We start from the raw sequence: 23,226 nt of genomic DNA on the forward strand, positions 1-23,226 counted from the left end.
AAGCACCATCCACATGAAAAAGCCCCAGAGAAATAATTAGTAAACCCCTCAACTCTAGAACTGGAGTACTGTCCAGTAAGTTACAGCAGGCAAATAAATTAATAAATCAGAGTACAAGGACCATATGCAAAGTATTACCTGTGAACAGATGCCAAAAATACCTCTGCCTTCTGGTATATGGCTGACAGCTTGTCACAAGTCACGCTGAATAACATCAACACGTGGAAGGAGAATTGGCAACACTGGGAAGCCCTTAGCTGGATGGCTTATCAGTAATAAAAACTGAAAAGCAGCACAGTTTTAGAGATGCAGGTGTTAACATCAGCATTAACACATCATCCAGATGACAAGGCCAGTAGCCAGGGCTCAAGCTACTGCCGGATGGTGATGCTTTTAGCTCCAGTGCTCTGTTCTCTTCTCACACATCGAGGAGTTAGTGATCCATGTAAGTCGAGATGAGAACATGCAGGCCTCTGCTGCACATATCACCTGGCCACAGTATAAACTTAGCCAGCTAATCCTAACTGGGGAGCTTGCAGGTGGCTCCCACTTGGCACCTGGTGATACCACAACCTGTGCAGCTGCCTGGGTCCGCCTCTGGGAAAGGGCAATCCTAGGTGGATCGCTCATCATGACAGGGAGACGGTAACACGGAAGCCCAGCCCTGTTCAGGAAAGAGCCAAACTTGCGGTACTTCATTTTTGTTTTAATTCTGTTTCCAGCCCGAGGCTCCTGCAAACTAGTATTTCTTCCCAGAGTTAACTCACATAGGAAGCATTTCATACTCACTTTCCTCCCTCTCCGCATGGTTGTGGTTGGCAGCATAGCCAGCCTTACTTCTCTCTTGTAGATGTGCCACAGCTGCTGCCACGTGACAGACACACCTGTATCTGGGATTACATTTTTACTTTTATTGAAATACAAAAAGTGCAAACTGTGAAATATAAGATTGGTGCAGATTAGAAGGAAATAAACAATGTGAACCATGAAAACCCCAGCCCTGCACCTGATGAACATCAACAGAAAAGAAAACAGTGAACACGAGCAACAAAAGCAAAGCCAAAAATTTTGCGCAGGAGCCCCTGCGCATAGAAGAGGAAAGAGGGACCAAAAGGGCCCTCGGCTCTCTCAAATTAGCAAAAATTGCCACAAGGCATCCAGATGGCCCCAGCCCCCCTGCACCACACAAAAGCTCTGGTGTCAGGACATAGCTTGGGCCAGGGAGCAGGGAGTGATCAGAGGCCGTTAAGACAGCAGGAGGCTTAGCAGAGGGGAATGGTCTAGGTGCTAAAAAAGCAGAAAGTTGAAGTGGAGCAAGTACCCCCACAGGGAGAAATCGCTAATAGCTAACCTGAAAGACGAGGCAGGGAAGAGACCCTTGGGCAGCTCTACAGCAAGGAGAAAACCGACAAAGACCAGCGCCCTAATCAGATACAGCCCCCCACCTATACAGGGCAGTGAAACCCAGCCCAGCCAGCACCCTGCCTGTGTGAGGAGGCTGACCAGGCAAGGGGGGAATTTAACTCCCTGGGCTGCAGGCAGGCGCAGGCCAGTTCCTTGCTCAAGTCACAGGAGGGATATTTCAGTACAAGGCATTCAGGAGAGCAGACTGCAGAAGCAAAGCAACCCTGGTTACTGTGCCTGCTCCAGGGCTCCCAGCAGCTCCAGCACGAGGAGCAGCAGAGAAAAGGGGATATTTACACTGGGTCCCTTCCAGGATTTGCATTTTCCCACCATGAGCAGTAGCAGCTTCCTGAACACCCTCCAAATCTGCTCCCTGCAGGCACTGAACTGGAGCAGGCTTTTATCCCTGCCTGCAGGGGATGCACCAGTCTCCATTTTGCTAAAAAAGGAAACATTAGTTCAAGAATTTACTAAAAAAAAAAAAAAAAAAAAGGCCAAAAAAAAAAGCACCCACCAAACTCCAGCCAGAACACGGACACTTGCAGCAATCCCTGCTCACCCCCAGCACTGCTCCTCTCGCTACAGGACAGGGAACAGTCCTTGCTGCTCTGCAGGGCTGGAACGTGCCACCCTCCCCAGGGAGCCAAGGCCTCGTGCCCTGACACACAGGCACTTCCCATTCCAAGTTGCCAACCTTGGGTTTGTTTGTCCCAGGAGAAGTTAGCTGCGTTTGCCTTTTCTCTAGGGGGATATAAGCAAGGCCAGTGTCAGCTGCAGATAGAGTCAGAGCACCAAGTCTTCCCCCATACCAAAGCCTACACAGAGCGGGGTACCTGCAGGGAAAAAGGGGCTGCAATGGGCTCCCTCAGCCTCCATGCTCCTCCCGGGCTGTCCAGAAAGCCTTCCCTCTTAAAACAAACACTGGGACAAGTACACCTCTCTCCACACTGTCCATCCCAGGAGATTACTCCTCCACAGCACATCAGCCCTGCTAACTTACTGTAGCAGAGATCACAGGTGAATTAGGAGCTGACTATCCCTACCTCCAAAACATTTATTTGGTTACTGCTGTGAATTGTTCAGGCTGAAACAATTCATAACCTGGCCAAACAGGGAAGACTCCTACTCTTGGCAGTGGGAGACTAGGCAGCCTTGTAGCCTCCACAGGGCAAAGTCCCCCAGTATCTAGAAGGGATCAGAGCCAGCCCTCTCCTACAATATCTCTTGCTCCAGCCTTAGTAATGCTCACTGTTCCCACCCACGTGTTGGTGTGCCTCCTCCGAGCCAGCTGGCTGGACCTGTGCTGCCCTGCAGAGCTGCCTATGTTTGCACCCATCCCCATTCCAGAGCTTAGCAGAAAAAGCAACTTCCATAATTCCTGCAGCAGATGTCACTTATTTTGATTACAACTGGGGCACCAGCCTTTGGTCAGTGTTAAAGCCAGACTAAAATATTATGAAAAAGCAAATTCTATTTAGCATCCAGTAGCTTTTTAAAAATTAGTCCTGCTTGGTCCAAAAGATTTGTCCCTGTGGCCAGATGCAGCAGGGAGACCTGGCCCAGGCATGCAGGGCACAAGTTAAAAAGATAAAAACACACCAGTGAACTAAGGCTAGAAGCTCCCTGCTAACACCCTGCCAGGCCCAGGCTAAGGAGAGGGATCTCTTTTAGCTCAGGTAACGGGAATGCTGCAACCCAAAACCAACAGTGATGCCCTAACAGTATTGCAGCTGCTTTCGGCCAGGCTCACCCCGCCCTGAGCCTGCTTTGCAGACAACCCGATCTCACCAGCCGTGCCCAGAGCACACAGGATGCATCTAACCAGGCTTCCAAGGTAGCATGGAAGGAAGGAATGAACCGAGGAGGAGATGGGGCAAAGGCCCTTGGCATGGAATAGCTGTTCCCTCACAGCTTTGGCACATGAGCACTCAGCACCTGGACAGAAATTCATAACCCAGGCCTGATGCACTCCAGGGTGAGTGTTAGCCCCAGTCCCTAGACCTTCCCTAAAGGCCATGCTCTCACGTGCTGGGGAAAGGTCTACTCAAAAAGACAACTAACCAAGGCGGTCTGTGCCAGTCAGCACAGATACACATGCCTGACAGAGGAGTAAAAGGCCTTGTGCTGCTGCCACAGGGAAAGGCAGTGATCCTCTTAGCATTCAGCGGTTCAGTGCCACTGGGGCACTGGCTCCCTGCCACCCAGGCTCACCAGCTGTCAAAGAGCCCCAGCCAACCTCTCCCTCCCCGCACAGCCAGGTCTGGCATGAACCTTCCCAGCCGGGCTGGAAATGCTGCTGGAGGGACAAACACGCCCGAGGTGGGTAACTATGGGAGGCACTTCACCCACTACACCCCAGCAAACACGGACTAGTATCTGGAGTTGGTGATCCCAGAGGGGTCTGGGCTAATTCAGCTTCCTTGTATTGGAGTCTGACAGGTAATACAGCCCATGTGCCGTGAGCCTGTCCTTCACTTGCCTGCCAAAAGCATGGGGTCTGGAGTGGGTGTTTGCAAGTGCAGGACAAGCTGCTACCTGAAGCACATGGGCTGCCTGGCTCCCTTCCCTGCTTTAGGTGCCTCTGGGGAAAGGCAGAATGCACATCCAGTGCTGAGAGATGGCACTCGCAGCAAGAACATCTCTGCCACAAAACCCAGCAAGCCTGCCCTAGCCCAGACAGCCCAGCTGAGGCGAGGGGGGGGAGCTGAGGCTATTGGGAGCTTAAAGAAAGAAGATCTTTGCTGAGGAAGGGACCAGGAGGGCAGAAAAACTGCACGTGAGGGAAGGAGGAAAGGAAGGCAGGTCATCTGATAGGGCAGCAGACTGGTGATGAGCCCTGGAGGAGCTGCACAGACTGGCAGGTGGGTTAGGACTCCACTCTCGGCAGCTGGGAGACCAGCTCCCCTCCCCATCCGGAGCAGCAGGTCTCCTGCTTGCTTACGTACACACTTTCTCCACCATCTCCACAGCCCTCGCTCTGCTCATCACCCAGAGGATCAATGGTCCCTTTGCGCTGGAGACAGCTTGGTCACAGCTCCAAGACAAGGTGGGAAAGAAGGTGGAAGGTGGGCACAGTGTGCTGGTGTGGGCTGGCCTGGATTCAGGCCTCCACATCCTCAAAGAGCTCCTTCTGGTGGTCCAGCAGGAACTTGGTAAAGGTATTGATGGGGTTGATGGCTTTTAGTGTGATGGCTACATCTTTGGCCCACAGCAGATTTGGGCCAAACACAACTGCCAGGTTGGTGTTTGTCATCTTGTTTCTGTCACTGTGAGCAGAGACCTACGTGGGAAGGAAAGAGACCATTGTGAATCCTACAGAACAATACAGCAGCTGCCCTCTACCCTCCCCAAAGCCAGAGCTGACAGACTCCCAAGGGCAAATGGGAGGAGAGAAGCTGAAGGCCCAGTGCCAGAAGGCAGCTGGGGGGAACACACATGACATCCAGCATTCAGGAGGTGAGGAGCAGCATCTTGCCATTTGCCACTACGGATTAACCACCACGCCATACCATAACAATAGGACTAACAGCACTGTCGGCCAGTATCTCCACAGTCCAGATCACCACTCAAACCAAAATGATCTTCCCTCTTGCTAGAATAGCCTTGCAGTGGCTGCCCTGGCAGCAGAAAGATCTGTAGGGCGGATCTGAGACCTCTCTTCTAGTCTAATCTTCTATTCAGATATTTTGCAGTTGTACCTCCACCCTGGGGAGCTTCCAGCCTCCGTAGTACAGACCACACGGGCTTACTGCCTGCCTGCACTTCTCAGAGTTATGAGAAGCAACTGCTTAGGCTAATTCATCATGATCATTCTTGATCTCTGTATAACAAGAACATAAGGTAAAGAAAGGCAATTTCCTAGCTTTAGACTTATTGCCTCTCAAAGGCAAAGAGGGAGCAGGCAGTCAAAAAGCTGATGCAAGGCACTGACAACTGAACTAGAATATGACTGCCCACCTTCGGAGCAGCTCACCTGCACCAGAAAGGCTGTCAGTAAACGGAGCACTTCGTAGTTTTCTTCTGGCAGAGTCTGGAGTGTTTTGCGAACAACATCCACACGATTCACCTCTTCTACACCTAAAAATCAAGAGAGACAGGACAAGCAAGTCCATGAGGAATCCTCAGCACCCACCTTGATGAAAGCCCTGTTTGCAGTCACAGGGTATCCCACGCAGAACTGCCCCCCCTGCAAAAGATATCTTTGCCCTTGGCCAGTGCAACATTCAAGGAGTAGCACACTCTTGTTACAACTCACTCTGGAAGCTGACAACGTGGCTGTAGAGGCCAAAAGTGAGGAGGGGCTCAGGTAGCTCCCTCAAGAAGGTCTTGAGAATCACAGCAGGGAGGTGGACATCTTCATACTGCTGGAAATCTACAGGCACACCTGAGAAAGTAGAGCAGAGACTCAGTGCTCACTGACCAAAGTAGGACCTCCTCCAAAGAATGGTACATAGTGGTCAGAGTCCAGAACTAGGGAAGCAGTATTTTAAAGAAGACAGAGAGGGTACTGAAGCAAAACATCTTCTAGCAGAGTGGAAAAACATGTCCCAAAAGCATATGCAAAGCACTGCTGAATCCAGCACTACATCTTTAGAAGTCATCAAATGCAACAGATGACCAAGTTTCTTCCTGGTCATCTCCAGTCCCTCCAGTATAACCAGACCAAGATGGTATATCCCACCCCGAGAAACAGGGAAATTTTCAGGAAGGAAAAAGGCAGCAAGAGGAACATCAGTGGGAAGCAACATGCTTTCCACGCAGCAGAAGTGTCAGATGCTTTTCCCTTGCAACTCAGGCCATACCCTGGTGGGGCCTCACCTAGAGGCCTATCAGAGAAGGACAGGAGCCATGATAGACTAGTTCCAACACAATTCCAGTTGGACAGTAGTAGTTCAGGAATGAGAGGGGCTCTGCTGAGTTTGGGTACTTACCCATGTTGTATTTTTGCTGCACCTCCCTGACAACCTGTGTATTTGCTGATCTCCGGAAAATCCCCTCTGTAGCAAGAGCTGTGAAGTGAGAACAGGTGGAGAAGAAAGATCAGTCATGTGAGTCTCTAAAAATGCTGGTCTTAATCACAAATCCATGCTGTGGGGCATTCAGACAGATGTCAGCAAGTCCCTTTTTTACAGTATGGCAATTCTTTCTGCTTCTGCTACCAGGCAAAGGACACAACGAGCAGTTTGCTGCTCTTATACATGGGGCAGTATGGACAACTGGAAGAAAGAGGCCTCCTAAGCCCTGCACAATCTCTCTTGAAAGCTAACTCACCTAGTTCAGGCCTTTACACCTTATTCTAGACTGCTGTTCTTCTTTATCTTACCACACTCTGGATGGGAACTTAGGTGGAGGAGAGACCACTGACATGGAATTAAGAGGGGCTGCACCTTCCCCTGAACACTTACCATGCTCCTGCAAATGAGCAATGGTGTCTCTGACCACCAGAGGAACAGGAGACTGATCAGGGTTCTTCTCCCTGAGACTGTGGGAAGAGACAAGAGTTTAAAAATGACTCGTCCTCCCTGCCCTGCATGCAGCCCCTGAATCTTGAAGATGCCCCCACAAGCTCTACCACATAGGATTTTGCTATCCCAGTCCCTGGTTCGTCCATTATTCCAGCCTTCTCTCCTCTTCACCCATTATCTACATCATTCACTGGAGCAAGTATGAGCTCATTACTACACCACAGGAATACTTCTCTTCTGTAAAAATCATAGCCTGTAGATGCCAGGGCAAAGGGGTTCCCAGAAGGCAAGGCTGCTAGTTATGAATCAGGTGAAAAGGATTAAGCTTCCTTTTTACTTCCCCATAAAAGAGCAAGGGCAGAAAGCTGACACACGAGAGAAATATATATGGGGTAAGTTTACCCTCCCCACTTCTGTAATGGAAGATATATCAACCCAATGGCTGTCAGGGAAGACCTAGTGATGCCGAGGTGTTTGCTGCCACCCTCACATGGGATTGACTATACCACTTCATAGCATGGAGCTGTTCACCCCTCGCAGGCTACTAACAAGCATCATGGGAGTTACATTTGGAAATGTTGTGTTGAAGTTGGGGAATGTGCTCCCAGATTGCTTCAGAGGATCTGTCTGGCCACACAGTACTGGCTCCTCCTCATTTGCCGAGAAGGCAAAAATCACACTCAAAGTTAAAAATACTTGCAATGCTTAGCCAGTATCACTAGCCCTTGCCAGTGTTTGTGTTTGCCTGTGTCACCGTGCAGGAATGGGGGGGATGGGAATCAGTACAAGGGTGAGAAGTGCTTTAAAAATAGAATTTATGATATGGAACAAAATAAGTAACAGATCTGCAGCACTGCTCAATCAAAATAGCATAGCCCTAAAGACACCTCCATCAGCCTCCTACAGACTTGCTTTGCTTAAAGGAAGTTTCTAGTGGCATAAAGCCATCCCCATGGCCCTTATTTTCCTCCTCCCCTAGTGACCCTTAGTTGCAGAAAAAAATCTTATCCTCATTTAGATACAATCTAGCCAGGGAATCAAGAGGGTGGAACTGAACTGAGTCAGTCAGGATCTGGACATGAGTGCAGAGTTCCTCAGAAGAATGATTAAAGCTTTGTAGGTAGTCTGAACTGCAAGAAATTTTACAGCCATTTTTGCTGCTGTTCAGTTGTAAATACAGTGACCTCATATCAAGCAAGTCAGGGCAAAAGCAACACAATCCAGAGATACTCACTGCTGGAGCGAGACTCCAAACTGCTGGTTTGGCAGTGGTGGGCGCGGGGGTGTTGGCTTCTGGGGCACTTGTGAAGGTTTCTGCAGAGATCTCAGATATTCATCATACCTGTAGCAAAACACAGACTAGTAAAGAGCCACTCCACCTCCCAGAAAGAGCACAAACCCAGCGCTACACTTGACCCACTGCACAGCCAGTGGTAACAGCTCGGGCCTAGCATGGTTGATTCCACCTATGCAAAAACGGGACAGGCAACTCTGGAGCATAGGGGCAACAAGAACAAACATCTGGTTGCCAGAAAAAAGCAGGGAGAAAGGAGTATCTATCTGGAATCAGAAGCTGGAGTAGTTGAGAATGACAGACAGCATGGGCAGGAGGCCAGGACAGCACTGCTTGTGATGAGACAGTTGCATGTATGTGTTAGGGACAGGGAATCAATCTGGTAGGACCGAGATTGTGGCAACTTTGGGAAGCCCCAAAGACAAGCTGAACTGTGCAGAGTGAGCAAAGCAGGTGCCCAGATGCAGCAGATGCACACCACAAGCTCCAGGTCAGTGTTAAGGTCAGCACCTTGCAGAAAGCCCCTGAGGGGTGAGTGGGAGAGGCAGGATTGGTGCTCCACTGGAGGAGGATTTTTAACTCGAGGACAGAACTGGGCACTGGGGCTAAGGACACACAGAGAAGAGCATGGAGAGAAACAACAGTCAATTTGTCACCACTCCCTCCAAAACCACTGCCTGAATGGAACAATCTCTTCCTCCCCTTGCCATTCCTCCAGAAAAGTCTCCCCTCACAGAGCCCTAAGCAAATAGGAGACAGGCAGCATTCTCACTTCAGCACTTGGCTTGGGATCCCCAACTGTTCCAGCTTCACATACTCCTCCAGCTCACTAAGGAAGTTCACATAAAAAATCTTTCGTCCAAACTTAAAGCTGAAAAACAAGAGAAAAGTAGGTATGTGAGGAATCAGGAAATTCAGTATCAGAATGGACTTTTCACAGGCAAGGAGAGCAGGGGTCTGCAAAAGACATCAATGGGGCAAAGCGGCAGGTATGGCTGAGCAGCAGAGATGTCACCCACATAGCTCTCCAGCTCCATATATTTTACCAGGAGATGCCAAGACTTTCCAACTCATGTTAGAAGCCCTAGCAGCAGCAGGCTTCCTAAAACGCTAGATTTCTCCTTCCTAATTTCAGCAGCAGGTTTTGTTTTCAATTATTTTACAGAGTTAGAATTTCAGCATGAACACAATGAATTAAGTATAATTTGGACTGACTCTCACTTCCTTTTTCGTTATTAGCAGAGCCTGCAACACTTTACTTCTACTTAGCTGGATAAAAAGGGAGCAGCACAGAACTGCAAACTCTGTAGGTTCCCAAAGCAGTACTTCTTGTGTCTGAATATTTCTGAGCTCAGAAATAGGAGAAGATAGCATAGGGTGAGAGACTTCAGGGTAGGCTTGGCAGCCTGCGCTCATCTTGTACCCCACTGAGAATGCCCCATTATTCCCCTGCAGTCTGAGGATGTGGGTGAGCCTCCTATAGCGCTTCCTACCTGATCAGAGGCTTGAAGAGAATCAGCAGGGTCTTGATGAACATGGTTGGGTGCACAATATACAAGGCTTTGATATTCTTCTTGTACCTGCCAAGAGAAGCTAAGTAAGGATGAGCTGCACGTTAAGCAGAGGAGCCAACCTTTCCACAAGATTAAGGCACCCTGGGTGCTCCATTCCTTTTGCACCGAGCCTCACCACTTGCCAGCACCCACGGCCTCTGCTCTCCCATGCTTCGTAGCTGTGTCAGGCTACTCAGCAGCCTAAGGGCACGCTCTACTGTATTCCAAGATTCACCAAGAAGCAGTGAGCAGCCTCGTCAAGAAGCAACAATTACACCATGTGGCTGACACACTTGCCCTGGTCCTGGTTTTGCTGCTTGCCTGTTGGCCTAAAGGATGTAACTACAGAAGGAGCTGTTTATCCCATGGATTCAGCCTGCATTAAACAACAACTCACCTCAATAAGCAGCAGAAATAAGTGACAGTAAATTATGATCACCAAGCTACATGGGGGGCCTGGGGAAGATCTTCTGTGTTAGGCTACAGAACAGCATGTTATATCCTTGCTTGCTGCAGCCTTACTCACTTGCGATCAAATTCCCTGTAGGCATCCCGCAGCCAGCTCAGGGATGGCTTGTTCTCACTGGTCAGGCCATGGTGCAGGTACACCAGTGTGTAATCACTCTCCACATACTGGTCCAGCGTGAATTTCAGGTACCTGAGAAGAGACAACTGCTGAACTTGCTTCATGCTCTGCCACAGAGGCTCTTCCTCCCTTTGGGACTCATTTTGTGTGCCATAACAGAGGATTTGCATCCCCAGCAATGGAGGTAAGCACTTTGGGAGGATGTGTCCAGCTAAAGAAGTTACTGCAGATAGATCTGGCCCCAGGAATCCAGCACCTGGGAATTATGTCAGGCTTAAGAAGTTAACAGCAGCCTCCTACGATGCTACTCACCCCAGCAGTTTCACATGATCAAGTTGATGACTTGGGGGCATCCGGCAGGCACTGAACAAAATGACTTTCCTTCCGTATTTGTCATCACCTGCAGATGAAATGCCAGAGATTACAGGGAGTTTAAGGACTACATTGTGCTCTTGGCAGCAAGGGGTAAACAGAGAATGGGAAACTGCCATAACAAGGCAGAAGTCTGGATTGCCACAACTGCCAGGAAAGCTAAACCTGATTTTCAGCAGAGTTACCATGGGCCTAGTATGGAATCAGAAACCCGAACACCAAGGGCCAGGTAAGTCAACAACGCAAGTGGAAAATAGAGTCCATGCTGCAGCCCTGAAAGAAAAGGAAGGATTGGCAGCCAGGATGCCTCAGGACACATAGGGATGGAGGCCTGAGGTACAGAACAGAGCACTCAAGAGCATTAATCCTGCAACGGCTGTCCCTGGGCACTGCTCCTGATGCACATGTGCCCAGGGAGACACAGGGAAAACTGCCCCTCACAGGCACAACCACCACTCCTTCCGACCTGCACACAGTCCCAGACTAACTGCTTGTGGTCTGGTGCATTTGTTTCATGCTTCACCTGAAGTTTAGTCCTGCACACAGAACAAAGTCATTTCATACCCTGGAAACCAAGATATTCCTAGAAACAGGGCAGTCCCAGCCACATCCCAGAGATGAGAAGCAAGCATCATCATAAGCCTCTTCTACAGAAGGACCAAGTAGGGCTGCTGGATTCTCCAGGGGGATTGCAGAACAAGCTGTTCACCGCTTCCTAGATTTTCCATCCACAGAGATATTTTTCCAATCTGAACTGGATGGAGCTTTAAAGTGCAGCACAACAAAGCATTCTATGTGAAAAAACAGCAGAAAACAGTCCCCATCACACTGGAGCCAAATAACCCATAAAGCACCCTCATCTTGGGGAGGGCACTCTCAGCCACCACTTGAGGCTTCAGAGACAAGCAGCCAAGTTTTCTCCAAAGCAAGTCTTCATAGGTCAGTGGACTTCTGCCAGCAGAGATCTCAGCCCTGTGAACAAAACCTGAGCAGATGGGCATGGACAAGCTTAGTAGACATACTAGGGGGATTGAGAGATTAGGTAAGTAAGAACCAGGTCACAAATCTTTCGGACACACAGAGTTTGAGGGAAAGTCTGGTTCTCTCCCAGACACAACACCCAATCCATTTCCATAAGGATTACTTGCTTTTTAGCACCAGTGGAGATGAAATGGTTCCTTTAGTGTGAAGGGTTAAAATCTTCCCATCTTTCTTGCTATTCACCTTGCTCCAAGAGCTATGTTTTCTTGTCAAGCAGAAGGAGCACAGAGCAGTGGAAGGGGCTACTGAGGTTATACTCAACACCACCCTCCTTCCACCCCCACGGCACAACCATCTCATACAGACCACAGCACAGAAAAGCAGCAAGGATCGCTATTTATGCGGGACAGCCCTGCAATACATCATTCCTCTTGAAATATATCCTTTTCCCCACACTGATTTACAATATTCAGAGCATGCAGCCATTTTCTCACCTTTGTATGGGCTCTGGCCCTCAGCTACCGCTTGGTTACACTCACTGTGCAGCAACTGAGATCTCAAACTGAACCCCAGAACAGCAAACCTGAGGTTTCTGGGAACACTGCCTGCTAGTAACAGATGACCACTTAGTGCTGCAAATGGCAGCCAGAGAACTCACATACGCCAGCCGTGACATTAAGATGCCACTAACACTCTTTTACCCCCTTCCTGGCCAGAAGAATAGATTCTCTTGCTACTTGTTCACTTATATTTTTCCCTCGCAAGTCCCATTTTCGAGTCACTCACCAGACAACACAAGAGACAGAATTTACTGATGCACACAAGCCAGAACCTCTACAAAAGCTAGGGACACTGAGGCAGCACTAGGTACAGACCAGGAAAGGGGTGGCATAGGCCATCACATTGACATACACATGCGGAGGTAAGGGGCAATTAGGGAGGACGCATGACCCAGAATGCAGGACTAGGAGAGAGTGATGCAAGGCTCATCTGGAACAACCAGGTACAGTCACAGCCAGGCCACAAGACCAACATCACATTGCATATCCCACGGTAGCCCACTCTCTGCCTAGCCCAGAGTTTCTTGGTAGCTTGCTGTGAGCTTTAGGGCTGGGTCTAATGCACATAAGCTGTCTATAAAACAAAGGTGCAGGCTACAAAGTCCTGGGCAGGGAATATGGCATATTGTGACTCTTCCCACTGGTCTTGAGCCACTCATATGTCTCTATCTGGAAGACAAAGGGTCCTGCCTGCACAGAGCAGCAAGAAGATGGTAGCATCTGAGAATCCGCTGAGTTTTGTAGTGATGAAAGAGAACGGTCAGAAAGACTACAGATCTTTGCAGATCATAGCTCTGTACTAAAGTCAGAATGGGTGCTATCTTCAGTTAACTGAGAGGCTGCATTTCACACCAGAGTGGATGGTCTGAGGGCCAGAAGAAGATTGCAAGCTTGATCAAGGCAGGCCTTGGTTGTGAAGAACTGCAGTATAGCACCATGCTCATGTGATGTTCTGGGTGGCCACACACTCAGCTCAGACTCCTGGGCACTAATTTCCAGACCTGACAAGTGACAAGTCAGGAACCACATAGCTTAAAACACCTTCCTCTGGAATGACGTGAAAGCCCACAGCAGGGCCTATGTAAAGTCTAGAATCTTGTTCCTTATATAGCCTTGGTGAAAAGGTCTGGGATCGCTGGTAAAGAAAACAGACAATCCATGATTCTGCCAAAGGGGAGATGCCAGCCATGTTTCCCCTGGTTAATTTCCAGGGTCAAGTACACCAGAAGATAAGCTATAGTCCCCTGGATGACTGAAAAAGGAGTGGTCCATTTTGCCTTCCAAATCAGAATGAATTTACGCATGAGACCTACACAGGAACCAGCACGCCCATTACCGAGTTCTGGGTTTCACTCCAGTTTCACCACACTGAGCTCAGCCTGTTAACACAGACACTTTCAAAACAACCAACTGCCAATCTTGTTTCCACCTGACATATATCAGATCAGTCTGGTTCCTCCAGACATGACAAAATTAAAAATTCAGCGTCAAAGCTGAACAGTCAGTTGTTCCAAGTTATAAACAAGAACTTAAAGCCCATTCCATGCATTCCTGGCTGTTGGAGGAAACTGCCTGCAGGTGGCCTCTCTGCCTCCAACTGAACAAGTTTTTATGGTGTTTGATCTTTCCCAGATGCTCCATCCCTTGTACTGTTTGCTTTCCTGTTTGCGATATTAATCTTATGTATGTAGGTTTTCAGCCCTTGTTTGCAATTGCAAATAGCTAACATTTCCATTGAATACAACTATAGACCATGAAGTAATCACTCAGCTTTTCAGGTTGTCTCCTACCTCTCCCAGATGAGGAACGCTCAATAGTTAACAACAAACCAAAAACAGAAACAATTATATACCATCAGTACTCACAGAACACCCCAACAACGTGCATACCTTTGTAAGTTCGTACTTCAAAAATATTTTCAATCTACACTGGAATTAAACTACTTCCCTATAGGAGGTAATTCAGATGCTCTTTGTTGTTTAAAAAAAAAAAAAAAAAAAGACAGTAGCCAATATGCAAAGCCTCTCCAGTCAAGACAGCTGCTCATCTAAAGAGATACTAACTTGTAGCACTGATGGACATGATAATTCTCCTGAACATTGTTATGGTGCTTTTAAGGCCCAAACTCAGTTTTTCCTCTCACCCGAAGAGCATCGTTTCCAGTGCACTTTTGAGACAAGGAGCAAGGAATATCATTGCTGTGGTTCCAAGCCATCAGTGCAGGACCATACTTATAAAAAGGCTGAAGTTTAAATACTGAGGCTAATGTTTCACATTGAAACCTGCAGCAATACAAACATATCAGAGCAGAAATTCATATCAAGGTAGCACTATCCTGAGGCGGGAGACTCTATTAAATGAATCTGTACAGCCAACACAGAAAATATACACTTGACCTGCAAATCATGCTAAGTATTTCTAGGTATTTCCCCAGAAATATATCTGTTAACCTTTATGCCATGATTGGAGGCTGTCATACTACTCACTGGCAGCGTAACTGCAGTCCAGACACCCAGCTCATTCATTCCTACCTTCATCAGGTACCCTTGGCTGAGGGACCCACCTCAATGAAAGATTCAAATGGGAATATCCTGGTACTTTGATACTGAGAGAATGCAGACAGATAAAACTTGCCACCAAAAGCTAGTGTTATTGGTAAAACAGCAAAGTTAACAGAGTTCAGGGTCAAGGAGAGGTCACCACTACAGAATTCTGGAACAGTACTACACAAGTTTCACAAAGCTTAGGATGTTTATCAGAGCCACTGTCAGTAAAAATCTTCTCTAATGTAATTTCAGGTTCCTGCCAAGCTTATGACACAGCTGGGCAGTGTTCAAGCATAGTAGATTTTAGTTGTCTGCTGAATTCCGAAGTGGATTTAGCCCCTCAGGAAAAGAAGGTAAGGAGCTCAAAGTAGAAGTATTTTAATACATGCCATCTTCCACCTAGATATTCCCAACATCCAAACACTGCCAGAATCGTAAACCCTTATCAAGTGACTACAGCTCTGATACAAATGTCAGATAAAGAATGCAATATGGGAGGATGCCTGAGCATATGGCAAAGGGGGAAGAAGAGCCCACCTAATGAGGCAGTGAGGATCAGCATTTCCATGGACTATGCGAAGGTCTTGGCCTGCTGCTCAGAAACAGCAGAAAGAATTTCACACCAAAAGAAGTTTTCATCTACATTGAGAAGTGTGAAAGCATCAGCAGCCAAATTCCTAAGGCTTGGGACTGATGTCTAGAGAGTATTAACAAATGCTCAGCAAGCACTGAGCAGTCTAGCACAGCTTCAGGCTAGAATGAGGAACAAATTACCAAAACACATCTCTGCAGCCAAATGGAGAAGAAATAGGTGACAGTTATTTTCAGTTGGAGAATCCAGTTTAAGCGCCAGCTGCTTAGCACGTGAGCACAGCAGCAGATCATATGAAGGAACAAGAAGCAATCCCAGGATGAACTTCCAAAGCACACGTGACAAGGAGGTAAATCTGAGTTCCAACTGAACTGGTCCAAGCAGGCCACCACCATGACAGAAGAGGAACAGGATTTATACTGAGACCCAAGAGCCCCAAAGTAAAGCCCACACACAAAATTTGGCTCAGATGATTCTGCTGTGCCTGAGGCAGAGGTCCAGCCCTCGGAACATAATTTTGTGCAGCCTTTGGACTCCTGAAAAGTTGCCAGTGCAGCCTAAGGCTGAGCAAAGTTTGGGCTCCCCTGAGACAGTCCAGCTACAGGCCACGGTCATGCTAAAGGAATACCATGATCTACAGCTACAGTACCAAATGTTAGTGCCACAAAAAATCTACCTACCTGGTTGGGCCCCATCAAGTGCACCCTGGTCTGGAGGAACAGAAACAAAGTTAAAGCAAGCCAAGCTTCGCACCCTTTCCCAGAAAGTAATCTTGAGTATAAAGTCTCAGAGTCTAGCCAGATTGCCGCTGGGATGCATTTCGCTGTTGTCTTGCAGCAGTCAGGCTCCTTCTACTCCATCTTTCCCCCAATCTCCTCTCCACAGCAACCTTAGCTAACAATTAGAGGGGGTAATAGCAACCCATGATTCCTGAATGTCTTTCTTGAATTTGCAACTAATTCTGTATAATCATAGTCAAGTTTCTGGCCCTTACTGTTACACTTCCCCTACCACCAAAATGGCAACTGCCATACTGCCACTTTTAAAAGGGTTAAACACAACTAATTCTGAATGTCAGGATCCTTTGAACAACTAAGTGTATAGAGAATGGCATCATGCCATATGAATAACACATCCAACAGACTGTTTTGCAAGAAGCTAAATTTCACTAATAAGCTGAAGATGAGGACAATTTAGAACTTCAACACACCCATAGCTTTAAAAAAAAATTAGTAGATTCTGATAAAAAAAAAATAAACTGCTAGTTAGGAAAAAGAAAAAAGGTTTCTCTGGGCAGGGAGGGGTCTATGAAGGTATTTATTGCTATGCCCAGTCCCTTTCCATCACTCCCACAGCTATGTATGCAACAGACGCACATGGGCCTATCAAGACAGGAGCCTGAGCAGTGCAGGGCTCTAGAAAGAAATTCTCCATTCCCTTGGTCTCCCTTAGAAACTTAGAATCCCTTAGAAACTCTCCACTCCCTTGATCTTGCATGTCAAAACATGGCGCACAAGCTCGTCTTGCTTTGGATGGGCCAATTCTACAGAAGCAACTCATCATTCCAAAACATACAAATCCTCTTTTACGGGAAAAAAAAAAAAGTCAAAGCCAGAAACTACATCCAAAAGCAGCAGAAATGCAGGCACCCTGTATTAATGGAGCCGATAATAATCTACCATACTGAAAGGGAAAAGGACCCTTCCTACCAGAGGCCTTTGCTGAGCCCCATTAGCCACCAAAGACACACAGCAACATAATTTCAACCCAAGTTTTGCCTGCAACTTCTACTTTTGCCTGCGTTGTGAAACAACAGCTACTGGTGCTCAAAGATTGATTTAACCTCCCCATGTCAATCACTGACAGCAACAGCAAATCATCAGCACTAGTTACAACTTTGGCACCTGCAGCCGACAGCCAGCTGCATTGCTTTTCATGTAGGTTTGGTACCAGATTCACCATTGAAAAGAAGATAACTGTTGAAACTGCAGTTTCAATCTAGTAATACTCAAGAAGGTACATCCCCAGCTCTCCGCCTTGCTCTCCCACTTCAGTCGCAGGTCTTAGACACACTAGCATGACGACTCCTCTGCCAGGGCAGCCCTACAGACTGCCAATTAATGGTGTGAGGCAGATTTCCCACAAAAACTAGCAGAAACATGCTCTGAGCTTCATCAAAGCTTTAAAGTCATCAGACAGGGACTACATAGCTGAAGTAAATAGTGATGGCCACTCTCCTGACAAGCGCTACATCAACTTCTAGCCTCTACAGCAGCAGAAAATTCATAAGCCAATCCTATGTTAAGCCCCAGTTTTCTTATTCCAAAAGGGAAAAGGCAATTATTGTGTAAAATGGGAACACTGATGCACCTCATAGCTATAGGTTTGCATATTAACCACAAAGGTGAGACTGGTTATTTCGGACTGGGCAGAACGAGGAGGGAACACATTGCCAGTGAGCTGTCAAGAGCCCTGCTCTTCCCACACAGCCCTGTGTTTCCAGCAGGCACCGCCACCTCCAGAGACCTCCTTCAGACTGTTATTAACTACCTGCCATGTTCTTGCAATTCAGCCTCTGCTGAAATTCAAGGCCGAGATTATGTCACCCTAGTCTGCCTCATGCCCAAAGGAGATGGAAGCAGCACCTTTGCCATATAAGAATTAGCAGGACGATACAGAAACTCTTAAACATAACAGAAATTTGGGACAGTTCCTCAACAGCCTTCAACCAGAAGCCTGCATCTCCTCCGAACGCTATGTAATGTGTGCAAGGAAAAAAACCACACTTTGCAGAAGTGGTTTGTGCAGTGAAATCAAGCCGCTTCTGCTCCAAATTCTAGCCACGTGCAAAGATGAATTTCTCTGCTACAATGCTCACAAAAAGAGGAACTCGGAGTCAAGAAGAGCACAACCACACAGAGACATCTCCAGAGCCACGTACGTACATTAAGGCAGGTCTGAAAGGACAGGCAGAGTATCATCTCTTTCCTTCAGAAAAGCACTGAATCCCAGAACCGAAAGAAGGTTTCCCAAAACGAAAATATTCCGATTCATAACAATGCTATGGTATTCCCTCAGAACTGTGACCTGGATGCCTTTTGCTGCCATCTTCCTGTGACACACCACCACATAGGACAGCAATGACATGCCTGCTCCTTCCCCATGGACAGCCTCTTCCAGGAAGATCCCAGTCCCCCCAGAAGAGACAGGAGCATAGGGCACAAAGGAGAGTCTCCATGAAACTGCTGCACTATTTGTAAGTGAAAAACAAAACCAAGCCCCTTGTTTTTCTAGTAAATTCTGCAAAATGTTTTTCAATATTATTTTCCCTCTTTACGCCAGATAGCCAGGATATTCAAACCCAGCATGCCTTGAACTGCATCAGAAATTAAGGTCAGATAGAAAACGAGTGCACTAAATTTTGTCATCAAAAATGGGCTTTTAGTAAGTTATTAACACCATGCACCCATCCTGCAAGGAGCAATTACTTTTCTGACCACACAGGATAACCCTGGGATCATGTAGTTCAGCCCAAGGATGGGAACCAGTCTTCTGCTTTTGTCTCAAAATAGCATCATCGTCCCAGAATATATTTCAGGGAAGGCAGGAACAGAGTTAGCCATATGCTTTCTGCTCTGAAGTGCAGAAAAGGGAAGGACATGGGAGAGAAAGCTCATAAATCAGCAGAATGAACAAAACTACCCTTGGTCTGCTGCCATTTGCTAATATTTAGAAGACAACTGGGCGTGGAGCTATTTTGTTTCAGGCTCAGCCTGGCGAGCATTTATTGCACCTGAAGTTGCCGAGAAGCACAACTTGTCAGTAGTCAGATCCAAACAGTTTCATATTAATCTTCCAGTGAGATTTTGATTCTCCAGGCTACTTCTAATAGGATTTTTCCAGATTTTCCTGAATTGTTTGCCTCCAACAACAGCCCAGAGAACATTACCCTGTCTGATTCTCCAAACAGTTAACGTTATTAATTATTGACCAAGAAAACTGAACAAACAGCTTCACCCCAGATCCCAGATTACAACTCAGGCCCCTTTGATCAACTTCATAAATCTTGCTTTCAGGAGATGAGACACAGCGAGTCTCAAAACTATGGAGCAGCACATCTGCTATCTGGAGCTCTGTGACTAGCTCTTTCAATGCCAAGAAAGGCACTGCAGCACGTTCTGTGTGTGGGACCATCACAGGCTTTCAGATAAACCAGCTACCGGTGAAAATTGGCCAGGACCAGCCAACAACAGAAGCTTCTCCGAGCTGCTTCTGCACTGTACAGAAACAGGGACAGAGAGCTCACTAGAAACACAAGTTTAAACCACGACAGGGAAGAGATCTCTTTCAGAATGCAGGCACGCCTCCCAGTCAGCTATCATACCACCCCAAAATCCTTTCAGGAAGTTAAAGAATTCTTCATTTGCTATCCTAGACAACGTGTCAAATGGCTGCATTCCAACAGCCATTGAGACACACCTCCGCTGGAGTGATACTTCATTCAGAGAGCTTGGGAAAAAAAAAATGTTACCTCGATACAGAAATCCCGCAGAAAGACTGGTGCTTACGTCAGAAGGCAGCACACAAAGTACATCCTTGGTTTGGGCTGACATTCCAGTCTTATCAATGTCTCTGATCTAAACTCTCTGCTAAGCACTTGGTCTGAAGCTTTGTCTGAAGCAAGCAACAGTATCATTTAACTCACCAGCTCCCAGAGTCCAGAAACACCAGTTACCTCTGCCATTTGCATTCCAAATATTAGAGCTATATTCACTGAAACGGTGGAGCCCACACATCTGTCCCTTCCCAGTTTCAGCAGCAGGGAGGCCAGGGTGCAGAACTCTATTAACCCCAGTCCTGAAACTCCAGCCCCACGGAAAAGAAGGTTAGTAACACATTTGCAAATGAAAGCACTTGTGGCAAATCTACAAGACGTAATGGCCCAAATGCTAAACACCTGGTCTGTCAACCCGAGCAGCCAGAGGCACACAGAAGACAAAGAACAACAAAGTGTTGAGTGTGCCATTATCATTTTGTTCCCCAAAAGATGTAACATGAGAGGTTAGGAGAAAGAAAGCTCATTCTAGAGGACAGCCCAGAGAAGAATGATGTCAGGACAACTCTTACCAAGGTAAGTGCCTGTGAATCTTCCCTCTGTGGTCAAACCCTCACTGCAGAACAACCCTGAATCAGAGGGGACTCCAGCTTGCGCCTCTGCTTCACTGCAAATTCACTTGTGGGGCAGGCACCAAGGCACAGAGAAATGGCAATAGGAGGGGTAGGAGGTGGCTACAGGTAATCAAGGAGGAAGTGTGAATCAAGTCACAACAGGCTGAAGAGGTGCTTTTTTTTTTTAAAAAACAAGGAACACAAGACAAACTGGGATTACCCTTTCCTCAGACTTACCACAGCAACCTAAAAACTACCCCCAAAACTCTTTCTTATGGAAGTCCCATCAGTAAATCACCAAGGGTTAGTGTAATTAAAATAATATGGATAAGACAACCACACAGAAAAAATCCGAATGCTTGTGACTGAAGGGTCAAGCCTTTCCTTGCAGTGTGCCATGGGCGTATTCCCTCTATTTCAGATTTCTGTAGATGTTGTTTCTGGACAGGATGGCAAGCTCTGGCCATTTGGATGTAAGAGAGCTGCCAGACCTACTGTGGATTACTCAGTCAGCTGAGGACCTTGCAACAGTACTGCTGTAACTAGATAATTTCTGTGGCATTATCATGCAAAACCCACATCTTGTGCTCAGGATGTAGTCAAGTGCCACATCTAAAACAATTCAGCAAAAGCAACCGAGTCCTCCTAATAATATAATCAAGACAGTAAGAGCCAAGAAGGAATGCAAGTTTAACCAAGGTCAACAAGAAAATTACACATATTGCAAACATTCAAGAAGTTTGGTGCTCCTCTTTACAATGCCAGCTGTCATTGCCACTTGGGCCTGGCATATAGCAGGTGCCCCCACAAACCCATTAGAAAGACCCTTCCTCAGCCCAGCTGCAAAGACATCAAAGGAGAAAACAGAAATATCACTACCTGCTACTTCCACAATGTGGTGCCGTGCGATATCATAGTAGGGATCATCCCACTGCAGGTGAGTGACAGGCTCCGGGGAGCCTTTGGAGTCCTCTGCACAAAACACAAGGAACAAGCACTTAGGAGAAGGGATCTGGAGCACCTTGGCGAGGGGTACACTAGAGATAGAGGGATGAGAAAAAAATGGCTCTTCAACATGGGAGGGACTAAGGTATGCACCTGTCCACCTTGGAAACCCACCTTTGAAATTCTGAGTGGGCAAGAGCAGCAATGACTTCAAAAGAGACCTGTCAATCCTATGAGGTCTATACATCTCCCTCAGACTGCACACCCTCTCAAAAATGACTGTTCAGGTGTGTCACAAACATTCGCAAAGACCAAAACCCAAGTGCCAAGGGCACCATCATGGCTTTTTAGAGCAGGAGGATCTTAACATCGTCCCTTGATGGATGGCCGTCCTATATGCCCCTGAGCTAATTTCCCTGACCTCTTTGGGCAGCAGTCCATAGCACAGGATTTCAGAGCAACAACTCAGATCTCCAGCCCTGCCTCCCACATGGAAGCTCAAGACCCTTCCACTCAGGAAGGCCAAACTATCTTGCAAGAGACCATAACAGAGGACACTCAAGGACTTACAGCATGTCTGTTCTGTCAGCACCAAAGTGCAGCCACCCACAGGACTGAGAAGAATATGTTTACATCAGCTGGCTCTAAGCTTTTTAGTGCTGTTCAATGGCAGGGCTAATTCACTTGGGTGTGGTGCAAGATTAATGTGTCTCTAAAGCTTTCAAATAGAGCTGGGGCTCTCTGTATATGTAGACATGACCACAGTGCTGCAGAACAATTCCTTTTTGGCCAAAATCCAGACCCCAAACAAGCAAGATACTTACCCGATTTGGGAAAAGCAGGGGCTTCATCTGCTGGCCAGCTCTTATCATCTATGGAGGCCAGTTTGAGCTGGCTGAGGGACTGGTTGGTATCATCCAGGTTCAGGTCATCCTGAAGCTCCGAGAGTGGGTCTGCAGCCATGGTCCCCAAATACCGCAGTTTATTTTGCAGCGTCTAGAACAAGGACTGCAGAGATTGCTAGGTGAGACACGGAGATCACAAGCTTACCTCCCCATAGAGGCTCTTCCTCTTCTGGCTGATCTTCCCCAAATCCTCCCTTATCTTTACTTATCCAGAGATCACACTTCCCCTCCCCCTTAACACAGGCAGGAACAACTCCTCCTCCTCCAAGCCGGGAGCGGGGACACATGACAGATTCTTTCTCATGTCAGATTCTTTCGTGCCTATTGCTATCAGAAGGCCATCAGGAGCCTTTACCAACCCTCTCAGCGAGTCTCTGCTTGACCACAGCTCTGTAAAGAGTAGTTTCTCTCCTGAAACAGGAGCAACAGCAAGACGCTGAGGAAGGCGACAGGCTACACCAGCCCCTGCTTGATACACTCACTGTACCAGCTCTGAGCTCCCCCTCCCTCCAAAAGGCTGGCACAAAGCCCAGCTGTTTCCACAGTTGGCCCAGTGCTGGAAGCTTTCCCAGGAATCACCCCCCCCTCTTCTCACCATAAGGGAGGGCCAGAGCTCTCAACAACACCAAAGTGGGTGCTTCAGCATGCTGGGATCTGAACACAGAAGTGAACAGCTTCTTAAAACAGGATTTCGTAGGCTGAGCTAGTAAGACAGGGAGAACAATACAAATAAAACCCTCATCTTCTTTCAGCATCATCCAGCAAGTCCTTTCTCCTACATGACAGCAAGCAGCCAGGAATCACCTCTTTAATTTAAAGCCATATTGCTAGAATGAGTATTTTTCACCAAGCAT

At 47.4% G+C, this 23,226-nt stretch overlaps 1 protein-coding gene across 9 annotated transcripts in view; it reads right to left on the minus strand.

Moving 5' to 3' along the window:
* ARHGAP1 (Rho GTPase activating protein 1) overlaps nt 1-23,226 on the minus strand; it is a 27,845-nt gene continuing 4,619 nt past the window's right edge. For 4 of the 9 annotated variants that reach the window (XM_075030815.1, XM_075030813.1, XM_075030812.1 and 1 more), the window contains 13 exons: nt 22,968-23,075; nt 22,292-22,475; nt 21,402-21,494; nt 10,615-10,702; nt 10,243-10,374; nt 9,657-9,743; nt 8,936-9,034; nt 8,104-8,211; nt 6,810-6,886; nt 6,336-6,413; nt 5,660-5,788; nt 5,378-5,481; nt 681-4,684 (listed from right to left, as the gene is read on the minus strand). In XM_075030815.1, the coding sequence (XP_074886916.1) occupies nt 4,505-4,684; nt 5,378-5,481; nt 5,660-5,788; nt 6,336-6,413; nt 6,810-6,886; nt 8,104-8,211; nt 8,936-9,034; nt 9,657-9,743; nt 10,243-10,374; nt 10,615-10,702; nt 21,402-21,494; nt 22,292-22,430 (1,314 nt within the window). In that variant the 5' untranslated portion in view covers nt 22,431-22,475; nt 22,968-23,075 and the 3' untranslated portion in view covers nt 681-4,504. The other 5 variants (XM_075030816.1, XM_075030809.1, XM_075030814.1 and 2 more) reach the window with 3 other exon arrangements.

Source organism: Buteo buteo, chromosome 6 (assembly GCF_964188355.1).
Source record: "Buteo buteo chromosome 6, bButBut1.hap1.1, whole genome shotgun sequence".
Classification (NCBI taxonomy): Eukaryota; Metazoa; Chordata; class Aves; order Accipitriformes; family Accipitridae; genus Buteo; species Buteo buteo.